Here is a 16,870-nt window from a genome sequence, read left to right as displayed (position 1 = left end):
AAAAAAAAAACCTTACAGTTTAAAGAGTTTGTAACCATATGCTGGCAAGGAAATTAAAATTTATTTTAAACTCTGGTGACAGTAACGTAGTTTATGTCACTAGCCTAATTAATTTTAACTATCAATACAAACCCTTCAGATTAGGGTTAGAAATTGCTTATATTCGAGTCTCTATCTGTTTCTAGTGAATTGGATTTAAGGTACTTATCATAGAAATTTTACTGTCTATTGAAAATTCTTTGGTAACAGGATTGACAGAAAAGTCTGTATAAGAACAAAAATGAACTAGTAAATAATTATAAGCTAACGATCTATCATAACTAAGGGCCTATTTATCATTAAACAGAGCACGTTCTTCCGGGAATGTCCGTCACAGCCTTTCGGATGATCCAGGCAGGGAACACGGTTTAAATATGAATGGCCTTAAACCTGCTTTCCCCTTTCCAATCTGTTTGCTTCTGACTTGTGATCCCATTGTGCCCTTCATTTTAGATACTGAGAGAAGTTGGCCCACGTACTTCTACTTACGAACCAAACAACACCATACCCTGTCAATGCACCCGCCCATGCAACATGAGCTCAAGAGTAACAAAAAAGTCCCTGAGTACAGGAAAGAACAATAACACTAGAATAACTTTAAAAAGGAGGTAGTATAAACAGGAGCACGAAGGCAGGGGAAGGAAGCCATTTTTTTTCTCGCCTCCGACTATTTACCTAAAGCTCTGCTTTTTTTTTTCTTTCTTCTTTCTTTTTTTCCCCCCATTTTGCCGAGAAGCCCACAGTGAATGGGACAGAACTGTGCTGAGAAGTAGTGCCTGGGCTTCTAAGAAAGTCCAATTTGGCACAAAACTTAGAATTACGATGAAAACTGTGGCAGTGTCAGGCCTTCGCAATAGATGACACTGGGGTGATAACACCATTTGACAGGACCTGCCTTGTCCGTGCATGGAGGGACGGGTTCAAGGGAAAACCCACAGAGGGCTTTTTTTCTTTTAAAATGCAATTCAAAAGCCACTTCCAAAAAATTTCGGGGAGGGCAAAACTCATGATTTTAAAAGGCTAAGGTCTTGTTTCTTCTTCTCACAGCTCAGTCTTTGTCCTTCCCATGTGGCTCGGCACCTAGCATGTTGCCTCGTGACCGAGAAGGCTGCCGGATCAGAGGAGGAAACAATTTGCTGATTTTAAACCAGAGGATGAACTCGCTTCTGGAGTGTTAGTGGGCTACGAAGCCAGAGTTCAGCCGCCTGGGTGGTAGGGAGCAAACCTGAGCTTCAAAAAGAGAGCAGCTCCATCAAGGTGCCAGATAGCACAGCTATCGCTAAGATCCAAGCTTTTTTTTTTTTTTTTAAGGCAAATTTTTGGTACCTTTTTTCCTAAACATCTTCGTGAATATTAAAAAGGTATAAGGCAAAATTTCTCACAATGGAAGGCACTGCTATTATGAAAACCTCAAGTCTGTCTTAATCTCTACTGTTTCGTTTATCTTCACTCTTAATATTTAATAACGTTTCTTCTTTGCCCCATTTGACGCCAAACTGAGATTTTAAAAAAGAAAATCTGAACCATTAAAAAAAAATCCACTTTCCTACATGGTATTTTGCAGCTAGCTCTGTAAACTTTGAAGACGTTCCACGAGACAGCGCAGCCCTTGGCCGGCTGTGGGGCAAAGGGAAAGGTGGTTTTGCAGGCTGAGGGCAGGCTGATGCAGGACGGAGCAAAATTCTCCTGCTCTGGTGCCCCAAACCCAACAGCTTTGCAAGGACACGGTCCCCTATGTACTATGGAATGGTTCTCTTCTCCAAAGAGACGTATTTGTTTCTTCCATTCAAATAAATATACTCCCATATTTTCTCCTCACAGCCAGAGGTGTTACATTATCACGGTTCTTTAAAAAAAAAAAAAATCAGAGCTTCAGATCAACATCTTTCCTCTCCTACCTATCGGACTCCTTCAGTCGCACACAGCACACACACAATGGACACACAGCATCACTAGCAAGTCCCGCTGGTTATGCCACTGAGAGAAACCAGCACTCGAAGAAGGCAGCGCAGTTGTCTTCAGAGTCTGCCCACAGCAAACTGAGGTAGCTATTCAGCAGAGGGCTTAGGCAGTCTTCCCTCCGCTCCAGTGATTTATCTTAGAGTCCAGCCAAGCAACTTGACTGCCCTTTTTCACATTGTTGACAGTTGTAACATTCAAAATTCGTGAGCTTAAAAATAGTTTAAAAAAAAAGATAAAAAACAAACAAAACAAACAATAAACAGTAAGACATCGAGATTTTCACAAAAGGCTTTGGCTCCCTGCTCATTGTCCTTCGAACAGGTGCTTGGTGTGAATCCCTGAGCGTGGCTGTCTAGACCGGAAAACCCTCGGAAGCATATCGCAGCCCTGCAGATGTCGGCTGCGGAGCTGAGGTCTGCTCAGCTGGCAAGGGCTGCGCAGGGTCTCCGTGCTTCTTCAGCGCAGCATCCCCATCAGAATCGCCACCAGCGAGGGGATTCGAGGTGGGGGGCGTGCTGCTGATGACGGAGGACAGGTGTATCTCATCATTGGACTCATGGGAAAACCTTCCGGAATCCCCTGTCTCATGGCTGCCTTCACTGTTCGCTGAATGCTCTGTGTCAAGGGCAGTAGCCCCAAAAGGTCTTGGGAAGCTGGCGGTCTGGCCTGGGGAGCCGGGGGAATCTTCATCGCTGATCAGCACGGTGGTGCCCGGCTGGTAAAAGCAGACGGCCTGAGTAAATCTTCTTTGAGTCTAGGCAAGAATAGATAAGGTAGCCATGAGATAGCAGATAGTTCAAGTTCGAGAACAAGTTCGAGAACTCCCATTGTGCTGGCGGGAGTGGTGCACGCCTTTACTCCCAGCACTTGGGAGACAGAGGCAGGTGGATGTCTGAGTTCAATTCAAACCAGATCCACTGAGCTAGCTACAGGACAGAGAAGGGTACACAAAGAAACCCTGTTTGGAAAAGCTAAAACCAAAAACCAAAACAAAATAAACAAAAACAAAAAGGCATCTCATGAATGGACTGTCTGTGTGATCGGTGGCTCCCCCTAGGTGGCTGGGAGCACTTCTGAACTAGAACCTTCCTTGGTAGGACTGGAGAGATGGCTCAGCCACTAAGACCACATATTGCTCTGATAGGACACCACATTGGGTGATTCTCAATCGTCTGTTACTCAAGCTTCAGGTGATCCAAGACCCTAGGCTGGCCTCCTAGTGCTCCGTTCTCAGGGCGGATAGCCACCGGCACACACATGTTAACTAACAAAACAAACCAAAACAAAAACTTAAGAAAATAACAAGGCGGACAGTGGTAGCATAGGTTTTTAATCACAGCACTCCAGAAGCTGAGGTAGGTGGATCTGTGAGTTAGAGGCCAGCCAGGGCTACTCAAAGAAACCCTGGCTCAAAAACAAACAAACAAAAACAAAAACAAAAAAACAAAACAAAGCGGAACCAAACCAAACCAAATCAACCAACCAAATAAAAATAACAAGCCCTTTGATTATTTCGATATAACTCCTTGTATTCCTCTCTTCTAAGTCTTCACACCCCACTGAAAACCACATCTCAGATTACTGTCCCAACTGTCTTTCCACCCACCACAGCTCTCCACTGTCAGAATCGAACCAGGTCAGTCAAAACTGCTTCATTTACATCCCCCCCAACCCCCTGTATTTCTAATTATCATTTCTTATGATGCAGACTGTAAAGGATTCTCCTCACATGGGTGGATTACCTGTTCAACTTTGATCTTCTTAGTGTCTTGGAAAAAAAGCCACTTTTTCTTAGTGTTGTTTTTAATTATAGGACCGTAGCTATTGATGATCAGGTCAGTCCCTCCCTGGGGAAACAAAAAGAGAGAGGATCTCAGTGTTAGACAGAGACTTCAGTTTCGGAAGAAGTACACAAAGGTTTTAAATATCCGAAGACCACAATGGTCACATATGGTGACCTCTCCTACGTGGGGAAAAAAACATATATATTCAGGACATTTGTTTGTGATCAAAAACATATTGGAGCCGGACTGATGGCTTAGTGGCTCAGAAAACTGCCTCTTCTTCCAGAGGACCCGGGTTTGATTCCCAGCGCACACACATGGTGACTCAGTTATCCATAACGCTAGCTTAAGGGGACTCTATGCTCTCTTCTGGCTTACATACACATAAGGCACATGTATATCGTGCATAGACATGTGCAGACAAACACCAATACACATCACAAGAAAAAAATGTCAGATTTATTCATTTATTAATTTAATTAATTAATTTTTAAGACTGGTTTCCCAATATAGCCGGTGCTGGCCTGGAACTCATGGTCTTGGCTCCTCGGCCTCCTGTGCACTAGGGGATGAGAGAAATGTACTACCACAGCCAGTTTGGTTTACTCTGTACCTACCCCAACCCTTACTCTCTCTGTGCTTATTTAAAATTACTTCCTATATTTTTTAAAGGCTCTGAGCACAATGAACGATTTGGCATAAACGGTAGTGCTGATACCATTCTCTGTTACAGAAAGCAAGCGTTTGGAATTATGATGAGATGTTAATGATTCAACCTTTTCCTACATGACTAAAATATTTTAATAGCCGTGGAGAGAAACAATGTCCTGGATCCATGTTTAACCAAAGTGAGGTGTCATCTGCAGGCCAACCGAGGGGACTGGCCAGCCGCCAGCTGCTCTCCGTCTTTGATGTTAGACTTGCTGTCTCGCCTCTCCATTTTCTCCTTTACTATGCCTCTCCCCCTATCTTTTCTTGCATCTGCTACCAAACTGATGATAAGAGAACCACAGTATGTGCTAGTTTTTAGAAATTTTGGGTTCTAGGGCTGGGGACAAGGCTCACTTGTACACTGCTTGCTGAGTATGAAGCCAGTCCTGGGTTTGATCCCCAGAACCATGTAAACAGGGTGTGGAGGTGCAAGCCTGTAACCCCAGAACTCAAGAGGTAGGGACAGAGATGAGGAATCAGGACTCCAAGGCTATCTTGTTTACATAGTGAATGAGGCATGATTACATGCCTTGAGAGAGAGACACACACACAGAGACAGAAAGACAGAGAGAGACAGAAAGTGAGACAGAGAGGGAGAGAGAGAGAGGGGTGGGGAGGGGAGGGGCAGGGAGGGGAGAAGAGAAAATCCTTAAACAGGCCACAAACAACAAAAACAGAACACCAGAAATCAATTCAATATGTAACATTGTGATGGATGTCTGTTCATGACTATATAAAATTAATATAAACTTGTGGGCAGGCAAAGTGGCTCAGCAGAAGGAAGACAGTTGCCACCAAGTCTGATGACCTGAATTCAATCCCCAGAACCCATAGAGGAGAAGGGGAGAACCAACTCCCACAAACTGCCCTCTGACCTCCACGTGTGCACCATGACATACAAATGCTCACGTATGTCAGAAACACAAAATAAAGAAATACAAAAGATTACTATGAATTCTAGTAAAACTTAAAATGTTTTAGTCACGTCCAGAAAGGGTCCGTGAAGGACGGCGTACCCAGGGGCTGACTTCCACGGGAGGCTGCCTACTGACTAGTTCAGCTCTGCAGGACACAGGGTGCAGCGGCTACACCATCATCTTTTCTAAGAATCTTTTTACAGTCTAGAAGACATTCTTTGCTGAGGTGGGTGTGTCTGCAGTTAGTGGTACATGGTTATGGAGTTCCTGTGAGAATGTGACAAGGCTAACCAGCGTTAGCTGGCTTCCATAGCACTTGTTGGCAAAGACAAGAGGCAGCACCCTCTGGTGACATTCCTTGGAACATTCCACTTCCTGGGCCGTCGAGAGAAGAAGGCGCTTTAGGTGCCTGTGCAGAACTTTACTTATTTTCTGCTTATGTGTCCAAGGGTTTTGTCTGTAAGCACGTGTGCCACGTGCCTGAGGAGGTCAGAAGAGGGAGTCGGATCCCTGTAAGGTGGAGTTACGTCATGTGGGTGCCAGAAGGGATCCTGGGATCTCAGAAATAGCAGAAACTGTTCCTAACTGCTGAGCCATCTCTCCAGCCCTGATCCTTTTTATTTTAAAACAATGGTTTTTTTGGAGGCCTCAGAGATGGCTCAGTGGTTAAAAGCACAGGCTGTTCTTTCAGAAGACCAAGGACAAGTTCTCAGGACCAACATGACAGCTCACAACCATCTGCAATTCCAGTTCCAGAGGTTCTGATACCCTCCTTGGCCGCTGGGCACACATGTGCTGCACAGATATACATGTAGGCAAAACACTATATATATATATATATATATGACTTATAGTGAATCTTAAAAAAACTTAAATCTTAAGTAAATCTTTTTAAAAATCTTCTTTGTCCCTGGTGTGCTCTGAGCATCATTTCAGGCAACCATAAAACTCAGTGTAAAATAATCTAAGTGTTGACTCCATGAGCAGAGGGAGCCAATTACACTAAACTATAGCTAATGATAGCTCAGAGAATCCCGTCTAATGGCGTCTGTCTTTCCCATCTCTTCCTGGATCTTTCATCCTTTGCACTTTTATGTGTCTTCAACTTCTCTCTGAAGACTCTGGGTGGATTATACAACACATTCAACACACCTTCCTGGTGAGGTAACTTCCCATAAACAAAGAAGCATTACGTAGCGAACCTTCGCGTCAATGAAGCTGCTGGGCATCATGGGTACCAAGGACTCTGCATCCTCTGTAGCTCTCTCCAGGTTCTTCCCCATGTCACTCCCTGCTGCCACAGAGGCACTGGCTTGGGATAACGGCTGGGTTCCACTCTGCGCTGTCTTAGAGGCGGATGACTTCCTGAAACATTGATAAGCAAACCTTCTCATTTCAATGGGCACTGGCAAGTGTACCAAACCATAACGGTTTTGTTTGTTTGTTTATTTGTTTGTTTGTTTGTTTGTTTGTTTTGAGACAGTCACTCATGTATCCCAGACTGGCCTAAAACTTGTAGCAGAAATGTCTATGAATTTACTTTTTTTTTTCATTTTAAAACTTTACATTATTTATTCTTTGTGTGTGTGTGTGCATGTACACGCATGTACATGCACATGTGAAGTTCACAGGACAACTAGCAAGTCTCAGTTCACTCCTACCCTGTGGGTTTTGAGGATTGGGCTCACCTCTATCCAGGAAGCCACCCTGAAGGCCCCTTGACCTTGAACTTCTGATCCCTCGGCTTCCACGTCCTGACTACTACCATGAGAAGCACACAAAAATCACAACTGGTTTTATGGAGCGCTGAAGATCGAACCCAGGGCTTCATGATACTAGCAGAACATTCTACTGACTGAGCTAGTAGCTCTTTAGCCCACAGGTTTTAAAACAATGGGGTTCTTGAATGCCTATGTCTCAAAACCTTTGTTAATTAAATATGAGATCTTTAACATCACTCACTGTTGCTGTGTTTGATTTGCCTGACAGCTAAGAGCTAACACATCCCGAGCTACTTCATCAGCCTCAATGCTGTCTGGGATCCCAGCCACTTGTTCTGTGCCTCTCAGTGACAGAGGCAGTTCTGGTACCACCACTTAGACATGACATCCTTCTTCTGGGGGGAAAGGGCGTGCTGGATCAAGTGTGCCATTAAAACAGACACAAAAGCAAAAGCCAATCTCTCAAATGTCCTTCTCATTTTCTCAGAACGACACAGAAACGCAGGAACCAAATCCTCATTTAGGGATTTTTATTGGCACAGCATTTTCCCCTGAAATGGCTGGAAAATGATCTCAGTACAAATTCAGCACATTCCAGGCTGTAAAAACCCCATAACATAGCATTCATTTCAAGGAGAAAAATACCCAGTTATGCTACAAGGCACTTGATTTCAATTTGTTTCCTGCAGCTGCTGTCATTTAAATATTTTTAACCATGACAGCATCTCTCTCTGCATAAGTATCTTTGCGTGTGTCTGAGTGTGTGTGTGTGTGTGTGTGTGTGTGTGTGTGTGTGTGTGTACATTTGCACGTATGCACATGTGGAGAGCCGAGGTTGACCAGGGGTCTTCCTCAATCACTTCCCATCTTCCATTTGAGACACAGTCTCTCAACGACCCTGGAGCTCATCACTTCTGTTAGACTGGCTTACTGGGCCACAGGGACTTCATTGCCTTTGCCTCTAGAAAGCTGGAATGAAAGACTGGCCCCACATCCACCTGGCATCGCTGAAGGTCCTGGGACCTTTGGTTCTCACACTTGGCACAGCAAATGCTATACCTGTGAGCCATCACCCAGGCCCCACACCAGCATCTACAGCCAGGGAAACATACCTAGCTTTGCTTCGGTAGATCAAGATGAGAACACAGATGAGGATACAGGTCAAGGCTATGCCAACGCCTACTGCGATGCCCGTCATTGACTTTTGGTCCAGATGGTAATAGCCGGAATAAACTAGAATGAGAGCATGTTTACTTACTCAGAAGGAAAGAACCACATTCCACATATCACAGTTCAGAAAGTTGCTTTGCTATAATTTGCCTTTATCTCAGAGGGAAAGTTTTGATACTACATCTAAGCGGAAAAGTCATGCATTAGTTTTTGCCAGTGATCACGTAAGTCAATTCATTTTCCAATACTCAATATCGAGACCATATGTTAACAGATACTAATCATCAAATAATGAACACTAATCTAGAATTTATTTTAATTTTTAAAAATTTATGTATAGTCTAAGTGTATGCACACATGTGTGCAGTGCCCACAGAGACCAGAAGGTGGTGTCAGGCCTCCCTGATGCTGGGAATCAAACTCTAGTCCCCTGCCAAGGCTGTGAGCACTCTTTTTTTTTTTTTTAAAGATTTATTTATTTATTATATGTAAGTACACTGTAGCTGTCCTCAGATACTCCAGAAGAGGGCATCATGTGAGCCACCATGTGGTTGCTGGGATTTGAACTCTGGACCTTTGGAAGAGCAGTCGGTGCTCTTAATCACTGAGCCATCTCGCCAGCCCAGCTGTGAGCACTTTTAACTGATGAATCATCTCTCCAGCCCCTGAGCAAAGTAAATGACAAGCAAGGACAAGGGTGCTCTCCTCTTCCCCAACCATAAAGTGACTACTGCAGTAACCTCCTTCCAGTTCTTAATTCTGATCGTCTGCTCTTCTTGCCTTCTTCCACAGGAACCACTGACTATTCTGTGGCTCTCAGCCTAGTGACCACCGCTCTTCAGTTCACAGAAAGGCAGCAAGAGGTGTCCAGTCCTGGACCCCCGAGGGCACTGGTTCCCCGGTGGCCCCTCCCCGGGGGAGAATGGGGGAGAGTTGCTGCTTAGCCATTTTCCCCCTTTTCTCCCAACTGTTTTTTGGATTAAAAACCACCTTCTGTCTGGGAGAGCTTTTTCTTAATAAAAACCAGGTTCCTCCCAGGCTTGGTACCACAGCTACCGCTGCTGTTGGTTTCCTCAGAACCTCCCAGGATGCTTCCACCCACCAGCCTGTAGCTCACCCAGCCCAGTGGCTCCGCAGCTGGGGAAACAACTGGGAGCACGGTGGTCTGGGAGCTGAAAGTTCATCCTGAGGTGATTTTCCCTTTCTTCTAGGACCACAGGAGAGAGCCAGGCAGTCCTGCAACCTCACCACCTCACCAAGTGCAGGTTCAGGGGGGTGGTGACTGCGGGAGCTAAAGTCAAATCTGAGGGATAAAGAAACCAGTGACCGTGGGTGGCAGCATCCAGACCTTTGGCATTGGAAGAATCCAAACGCTTGGGCCTCTGGTTCGACTCTGAAGCATCCTTGGGGCGGACGGCCAGCTCCACGGAGTTTGAAAAGGGCCCTTCTCCCACCTCGTTGGACGCAGATATCTTGACAATGTACACGTTCCCTGCCACCAGGTTTTCCAGCAGAGCCATGGTGATTGCCCCTAGAAACATCACAAATTAAGTAAACTTTTACAGCCATGTAAACATGAGCCTGCATTTAAGAAGTATTTTTCTGAGGGTAAATGTTAAAAAAAAAAAAAAAAAAAGATTCTTTTCCCAGGGCGCGTCTGGAGAGATGGCTCAGCCGCTAAGAGTGTTTGCTGATCTTTCAGAAGATCCGAGTTCAATTCCCAGCACCAAGGGATCTATTGACCTCTTCTGGACTCCACAGTCACCTCCCCCCAAGCCATGTGGCATAGGTATACACATAAATAAAAATAGAAGCAAATCTTTAAAAATCTTTTTTCCTGATTATCATAGTGATTATTTTCATTGTGGGTCATTTGGGAAAACAGAGATATAAATATATTGATAATTCCAGTGTTGACATTTTAACTATTTGTATATGTGCACAAATGTATGAACACAGATTTTTGATTGATTGCTTTTTCAAAAACTTTTTTTTTTTTTTTTTTTGTGGTTCAGTGTGGTGCTCTACTGAACCAGGCTCTTGTGCAGGCTAAGCTAGCGCCCCACTGCAGAGCTACATTCCACATTCCCAAAACATATTTCCCTCATGCACTTTCCTATCTTTTTTTTTTTTTAAGATTTATTTATTTATTATATGTAAGTACACTGTAGCTGTCTTCAGAAACTCCAGAAGAGGGCGCCAGATCTCGTTACTGATGGTTGTGAGCCACCATGTGGTTGCTGGGATTTGAACTCTGGACCTTCGGAAGAGCAGTCGGGTGCTCTTACCCACTGAGCCATCTCACCAGCCCGCACTTTCCTATCTTAATGTTTTGATTTAACATCGTACTATATGTATACAAACGTCCCATAAAGGTTTCTATGATGGTATTTCATGAGGAGGCCTTTGTTTGGTTAGTTTTCTTTTATTTTTAAGGATGTGTGTATGTGTGCGGAGATGGGGTAGGGCATGCGAGTGTAGGCCCACAGATGCTGGAGGGGCATCAGGTCCCCGAGAGCTGGAGTTACAGGCAGTTATGAGCAGCATCCCTGATGCAGGTTCCGGACACCGAACTCAGATCTTCTAGAGAACAGTCTATCTTAACTGCTGAGCCATCTCTCCAGCCCTTAGAAGGAATTCTCTAAACACAGCATGAAGTTGTGTTTGAAATTATACATGTATTTAAAACGTATGTAGGCTTGTTTTATGCTGTTTATTTATATTATATATGCCTATATAATGTTTTACTCCTTATATACAAATGACATTAAGAACGTTTAATTATGGATATTTTAATGCACACAGAAAAAGGCACATGTAATTTGCCTGGATCAATGGTTATGATTAAAAGTTCAGTGTAAGAAAAAATTCCAGTGTAAGGGCAGTCTTTCTTTCTCAATTATAATTGTTTAAACTACTTAAGGTAACAGCTATTTTAGGGGGATCACGTTCTTGCTTCTTATACAGGAGCAGGGGCTGGAGAAATGGCTCAGCAGTTAAGAGTATGTACTGCTTACGCAGAGGACGAAGCTAAATCCCAGGACCCATGCTAGGTGGCTCACACTCTTTGTACCTCCAGCCCCAGGGGATCAGAGCTTATGGTTGTCTCTATAGGCACCGGCACTCATGCCCACGTCCCAACAAAGACACAGGTTTCAGTGGGAACCACAGAGGCTGGCGACCCCTCACAGGTTAACTCTTCTTTTTTTTTTTTTTTTTTTTTTAACTTTTTTCTTTATTTAATGTAAGTACACTGTAGCTGTCTTCAGACACACCAGAAGAGGGCATCAGATCTCATTTCGGGTGGTTGTGAGCCACCATGTGGTTGCTGGGATTTGAACTTCGGAAGAGCAGTCGGGTGCTCTTACCCACTGAGCCATCTCGCCAGCCCAGGTTAACTCTTCTTAAAGCGTTTAATTATATTGCTGTAGAGCACTCACTGCATGTGTGCGGCTGTGCTCCCGCTGGCATGGGTATGGAGACCAGAGGGCAGTTGGCAGTAGCTTCCCTTCTTCTGCCATGTGGTTTAGAGGCGCTGAACTCAGGTCTTCAGGCTTGGTGGCCAGTGTCTTACCCACTGAGCCACTTCCTCAACCCAGGTTAATCTGCAGGGTGACCAGGCCCAGGCCAGCAAGCTGCTCAGCAGCTAGGGACACTTGCTACCAAGGCTGATAAGATAGGCTGCCTTTGCTCTCTGGGACCCACATGGTGGAAGGAGAACTAACTCCCACAGGTTGTCCTCTGATTTCCACTGTGGCATCCACAACCCCTCCTGCCCACTCCCTCCACCCCGCACAAATAAATAAAAATGTTTTAAAAAGATATCCGGGCTGGTGAGATGGCTCAGCGGGTAAGAGCACCCGACTGCTCTTCCGAAGGTCCAGAGTTCAAATCCCAGCAACCACATGGTGGCTCACAACCATCCGTAACGAGATCTGGGGCCCTCTTCTGGAGTGTCTGAAGACAGCTACAGTGTACTTACATATAATAAATAAATAAATCTTTAAAAAAAAAAAATAAAAAGATATCTGGGCTTATCTGCCTGAGATCTGTTTTTCTCCAAAGGTAATCATTATTTGGATTCACAGATGTTTGGCATCTGTGGGTGATTTCTCTGTGATGGACACTGACACTTCCTTTTGGACCTTGCTGTTTCTTTCAGCATTTGAAGTATCACCCTTTAAGAAAGTCAACCATCAAGCTGTCATAGCACTGTGCAGTGCACAGGGACACTTAGCTTTGCCGGTGTGGGGAGGGAGTGTTCTCCTTTTTTCCTGATGCGGAGGGACCTACAGCCGCTTCAGAAAGCTCACAAGGGTTTGCTGCAGTCAACAGCAAAGTCAGGGCTGGCTTTCCCAGAGCACTTACTAGGGTGTACCACACTAAACAAGGGATGTATGGGCAATCCTACAGGTGAGACCCTGATACAGAGGCCACTCTGCAGGTCACTCGGTGGGAACCGGCCCAGCCACCTGCGGCAGTGCCACAAGCCCCATCAGGACTTGTTTTCATGTTCTCTGGTTTCAAGTTGGCCTGAAGAGAGTGTGAGTTACTTGAGTAACGCAACTGCTAAATAAACACACCAAGAAGCCCAATTTAGAAGCAGGGAGAGTCTGTACTGTGTACCTTAGATGTAGGCAGACACATTACAAAACAAAGATGTGCTGTGACAAGTTAAAATTAGCCGGAGGACCAGTCCAATTTCTTCATAAGTGGAGATAAAAATAAAGTTCCCATTCTGTCATTAAATACATTTAATTTTTCAAAATGCTTGGCAAAACTTAGATCACTAACAGGAGCAAAATTTTCATTTAATTAAAAAAATGTTTCGTTGGCCCAGAGAACATTGGTTAGGAGCACTGAATGCTCTTCCAGAGGTCCAGGGTTTGATTTCCAGCAACCACGTGGTAACTCAAAGCTGTCTGTAACTCCAAGGTCTGACACCTCATACAGATGTACATGTAGGCAGGGCTGACCTTGAGCTCCGGAGCCTCTTGCCTCCACATCTCAAGTGCTGAGGTACAGTCACGCATGACCACAACCAGTTTAACTCAGTGCTGAGGATTGAACCTGGGGATTCATGCCAGCAAGCAGCCCACTAGCTGAGCTCTACCCCCAGCTCAATTCAGTTACATTTTGTGAGTGAATCCGCAGTATACATATACACATTAAAAATGATTTCAGTTTTACACACACACACACACACACACACACAGAAAACAGTGTAGCATTCTTTCCCCACGAGCACATGAGGCGTGTGCGTGGGAGTCAGAGGTCAGTTTGAGGACGGTTCTTTCCTTCTACCCTGTGGGTTCTCGTGGTCATCTTTAGTGGCAAGTTCCTTGACCTGATGGTCCATCTTGCCAGCCCACCATCGCAAGTATCTCGGTTCTCAAAAAAATTTAAATTCTTGGTCTATTTGGTATTAAATATGAACATAAATATGTACAAGTTTGAACATATTAAAGATTATCTGCTTGGCAGATCTGAGTTCAAGGCCAGCCTGGTCTACAAAGCTAGTTCCAGGACAGCTAGAGATACACAGAGAAAATCTATCTTGGAAAAAAACAAAGAAATAAATATTATCAGGCATGACAACATCCTTATTTCCCTGTGGTTTTGGTTTTTTTGTTTTGTTTTGTTTTGTATTTTGATGCTCCTACAGACCTAACGTTGCTGTGTTCAGATACAAAAGACAGCTTTCCGTTTTAAGTCCTTCTCCATCCCAAGCTGCGTTCCTTGCTTTTTAAGTAATTGTAGGTAAGCTGATTCCTTCATATTTTCTCTCTCAAAACCAGGGCTTTATTGCTGTTTCTTACAGTGTTTACTTGCTCGTTCTGAGCCAGGGCATCGAGTCAGAAGAGAGCGCTCTGCATTTAACACAGGACAAGAGCTTCTCACAAGAATGTTTCTGAAAATCTCACCCAGAGGCACACAGGTAGTGCTTTCCTGCACACAATTACAGAGTTAGGACGGTTTGCTCGCACAGATGCGGAAGTCTACAATTACCGCCCCAGTCTCCAGGGAGCCAGAAATGAAGGAAGATGGTAATTTCTGAGCTCCTTCCTAAACTCCTGAAACCAGGCAGAGGAAATTCTTGTTTCCTTTTAGGAAGGTAAGAAGAAACAATTTAAAACCACGTTCTCTAGGGACTCCTTATTAATATTCATGGCACCTCATTAAATCAGATTTGTCATTTGGTCAAGTGTTGTGTCAATAAACCATCTTGGAAAGGAGAGATGGGAACAGAATTGTGGTAGGGGGCAGAGAGATGGCTCATCAGTTAAAAATGCTGCTCTTCTAGGGGACCCAAGCTCAGCTTCCAGCAGCCATGTCAGACAGCCCACAGTTGCTGGCTACTTCAGTTCCAGGGGACCCAGCATCCTGCTCTGGCCTCTGCAAGCTCTGCACTCATGTGGCAGAGACACAGATAGAAATAAAGGTAAAATAAAATCTAATATGAAACATATGCGAGGGCCTGAAAAAAAACGGCAAGGAGGTTAAAGATGCTTGCCACCAAGTGTGATAAAGTCTGATTAGGGCTGGGCCGGTTACAACAGAAACCATGGATCTCCAACCACCACAACTTCTGCTAACAAGGCCGGAGAGAAGGCTCAGCAGTTAGGAGCACTGGCTGCTTTTGCAGAGGACCTGGGTTCCTTTCCCAGCACCCATGTGGCAGCCTCAAAAACTCCATTTCTAAGAGATCTGATGCCCTCTTCTGGCCTATGTGAGGAACTGCACAGGCCCACATTTAACATGTATTTTGGGCTAGCTTGGTCTTCAGAGTGAGTTCCAGGACAGCCAAGGCTATAGAGAGAAACCCTGTCTCGAAAAACCAAACCAAATCAAACCAAATAAATATTTTTAAAAGAGAAAAAAATATTAAAATCCCTAAATTTTTGCTTCCTCCCCCCTTCCCCCATATGAGTTAGGCTTGGGCTAGTCACAAGATTGGAATTTTCTTTCTCATCTCAAAAGTGCCAGGATTACAGATGTAGATTACCACCCCTGAGGCCTTAAACTCATAACTGCTAGGCAAACATTCCTTCTCCAGCATGTGTGAATTAAGGGCATGCCGAAATAACACTTTAGACTCCCCATCTAAACTGCCGTATGGAACGTGTCCAGATGGGAGACTTAAGAACAGAATGTTAAAAGCATTCGGCAAGAATATTAAGACTTTGGTAATTTAGTACTCCTTAGCTAAAAACAGACTAATGTTTAAAAATCTTAAAACAGTGTTCTTAAGCCTTAATCGAGTTTTCTCTGTAACTAAAAGAAAAAAAAAAAAAAAAAACCAGCCTGGGCCCAGCAAGATGGCTCGGCAGCAAAGGGGTTTACTGAGCAACCCTGACAACCTGGGACCTATGCCAAAGGTGGCACGTGGCTGTAGCATCTGTAACCCCAGCACTCCTACAGAGAGAGAGATGGGAGGTGCAAACAGGACTGGAAGCTCTTGGGTCAGCTATCTCGAAGACAACGTGGAAGGCAAGAACCATCTCCTGAGAGCCATCCTCTGCCCTCAGCATGTGCACTGACATGTCTGTGACATGTCTGCACTCATACACAGACAACAAACGAAGTAATTAAGTAACAGGGATCGGATTGACACATTGACAATGCTCTTTGAACAAAACTAAAAACTCAATAACAATGTATCACTTTCCACATAGGGACGTAAGTCCAGTGTGGGCTCCTTATCAGCTCCCTTGGTCTCCCCTGTGCCACTAGTTATCACCTACTGTTATCATCCTTAGTAACCGCTCATCACACTCACCTTCTCGGTGAAGAACCTGCCACTCTCCCGCAATCCAGGCCTTCCTGGAAGCATACAAGATGGTGTAGCGTGTCACCACTGTCTCTGGGCCATCTGGGGGTTTCCAGGAAACAAGGGCAGTGTCGTCTTCTATCAGGGTCACCTTTACCCCTACCGGGGGGCCTGTGGGTGCTGTAGGAACAGAAGGGTGATGGTGGATGAGTAGGATTAGAGGGACTACAATCACCCAAGTGCTGCCTGATGGAAGAGTCTGAACAACCAGAAACTACGGCATTTTTGAGGTGCACTGAAATGAAAGGAAATAGCTGAGACGGGCCTTCAATACTTGACACTTCTGCTTCTACCTCCCATGAGCTGGGATCAGGCATACATCATTCTATCAGGTTTATGTGGTGCTGGGATAGAGGCTGAGGCTTTGTGCGTGCCGGGCAATCACCAAGTGCTCTAACCATTGAGATAGATCTCCAATCTTATCTTCACTTTCTGGTTTAAAACACTTTTAAAAAAATCATAAAGCGGGGGAGGGTATGGGGGACTTTTGGGATAGCATTGGAAATGTAATTGAGGAAAATATGTAATAAAAATATAAAAAAAATCATAAAGGGGGTGGACTCTAGATGGGTGTGTACTTGCTCTAAAGGATAGGACTTTTAGGACTTTTGAAATATAACTGTTAAGCTACCAATTAGAATGGCTTATGGCATAAGATACTAGCCCAGCATGCGAGAGGCCACAGAAGCACTTCCTGGCACAGAGAGGGAAGCTGAGGGAGTAGAGTTTATTGTT

The 16,870-nt window shown here is 44.6% G+C and overlaps 1 protein-coding gene across 1 annotated transcript in view; it reads right to left on the bottom strand.

The window, feature by feature from the left end:
* Positions 1-1,098: 1,098 nt before the first annotated feature.
* Prtg (protogenin) overlaps positions 1,099-16,870 on the bottom strand; it is a 99,714-nt gene continuing 83,942 nt past the window's right edge. The window contains exons 15-20 of the mRNA XM_021172159.2: positions 16,085-16,255; positions 9,653-9,835; positions 8,247-8,367; positions 6,616-6,778; positions 3,744-3,848; positions 1,099-2,755 (exon numbers count right to left, since the gene is read on the bottom strand). Of these exons, the coding sequence (XP_021027818.1) occupies positions 2,354-2,755; positions 3,744-3,848; positions 6,616-6,778; positions 8,247-8,367; positions 9,653-9,835; positions 16,085-16,255 (1,145 nt within the window). The 3' untranslated portion in view covers positions 1,099-2,353. The remainder of the gene's footprint in view (positions 2,756-3,743; positions 3,849-6,615; positions 6,779-8,246; positions 8,368-9,652; positions 9,836-16,084; positions 16,256-16,870) is intronic.

This window comes from Mus caroli, unplaced genomic scaffold (genome assembly GCF_978045245.1).
Source record: "Mus caroli unplaced genomic scaffold, Mus_caroli_1 scaffold_11, whole genome shotgun sequence".
Classification (NCBI taxonomy): domain Eukaryota; kingdom Metazoa; phylum Chordata; class Mammalia; order Rodentia; family Muridae; genus Mus; species Mus caroli.
Note: the sequence above shows the minus strand (reverse complement) of the source record. Positions and strands in the feature narration are given on the sequence as shown.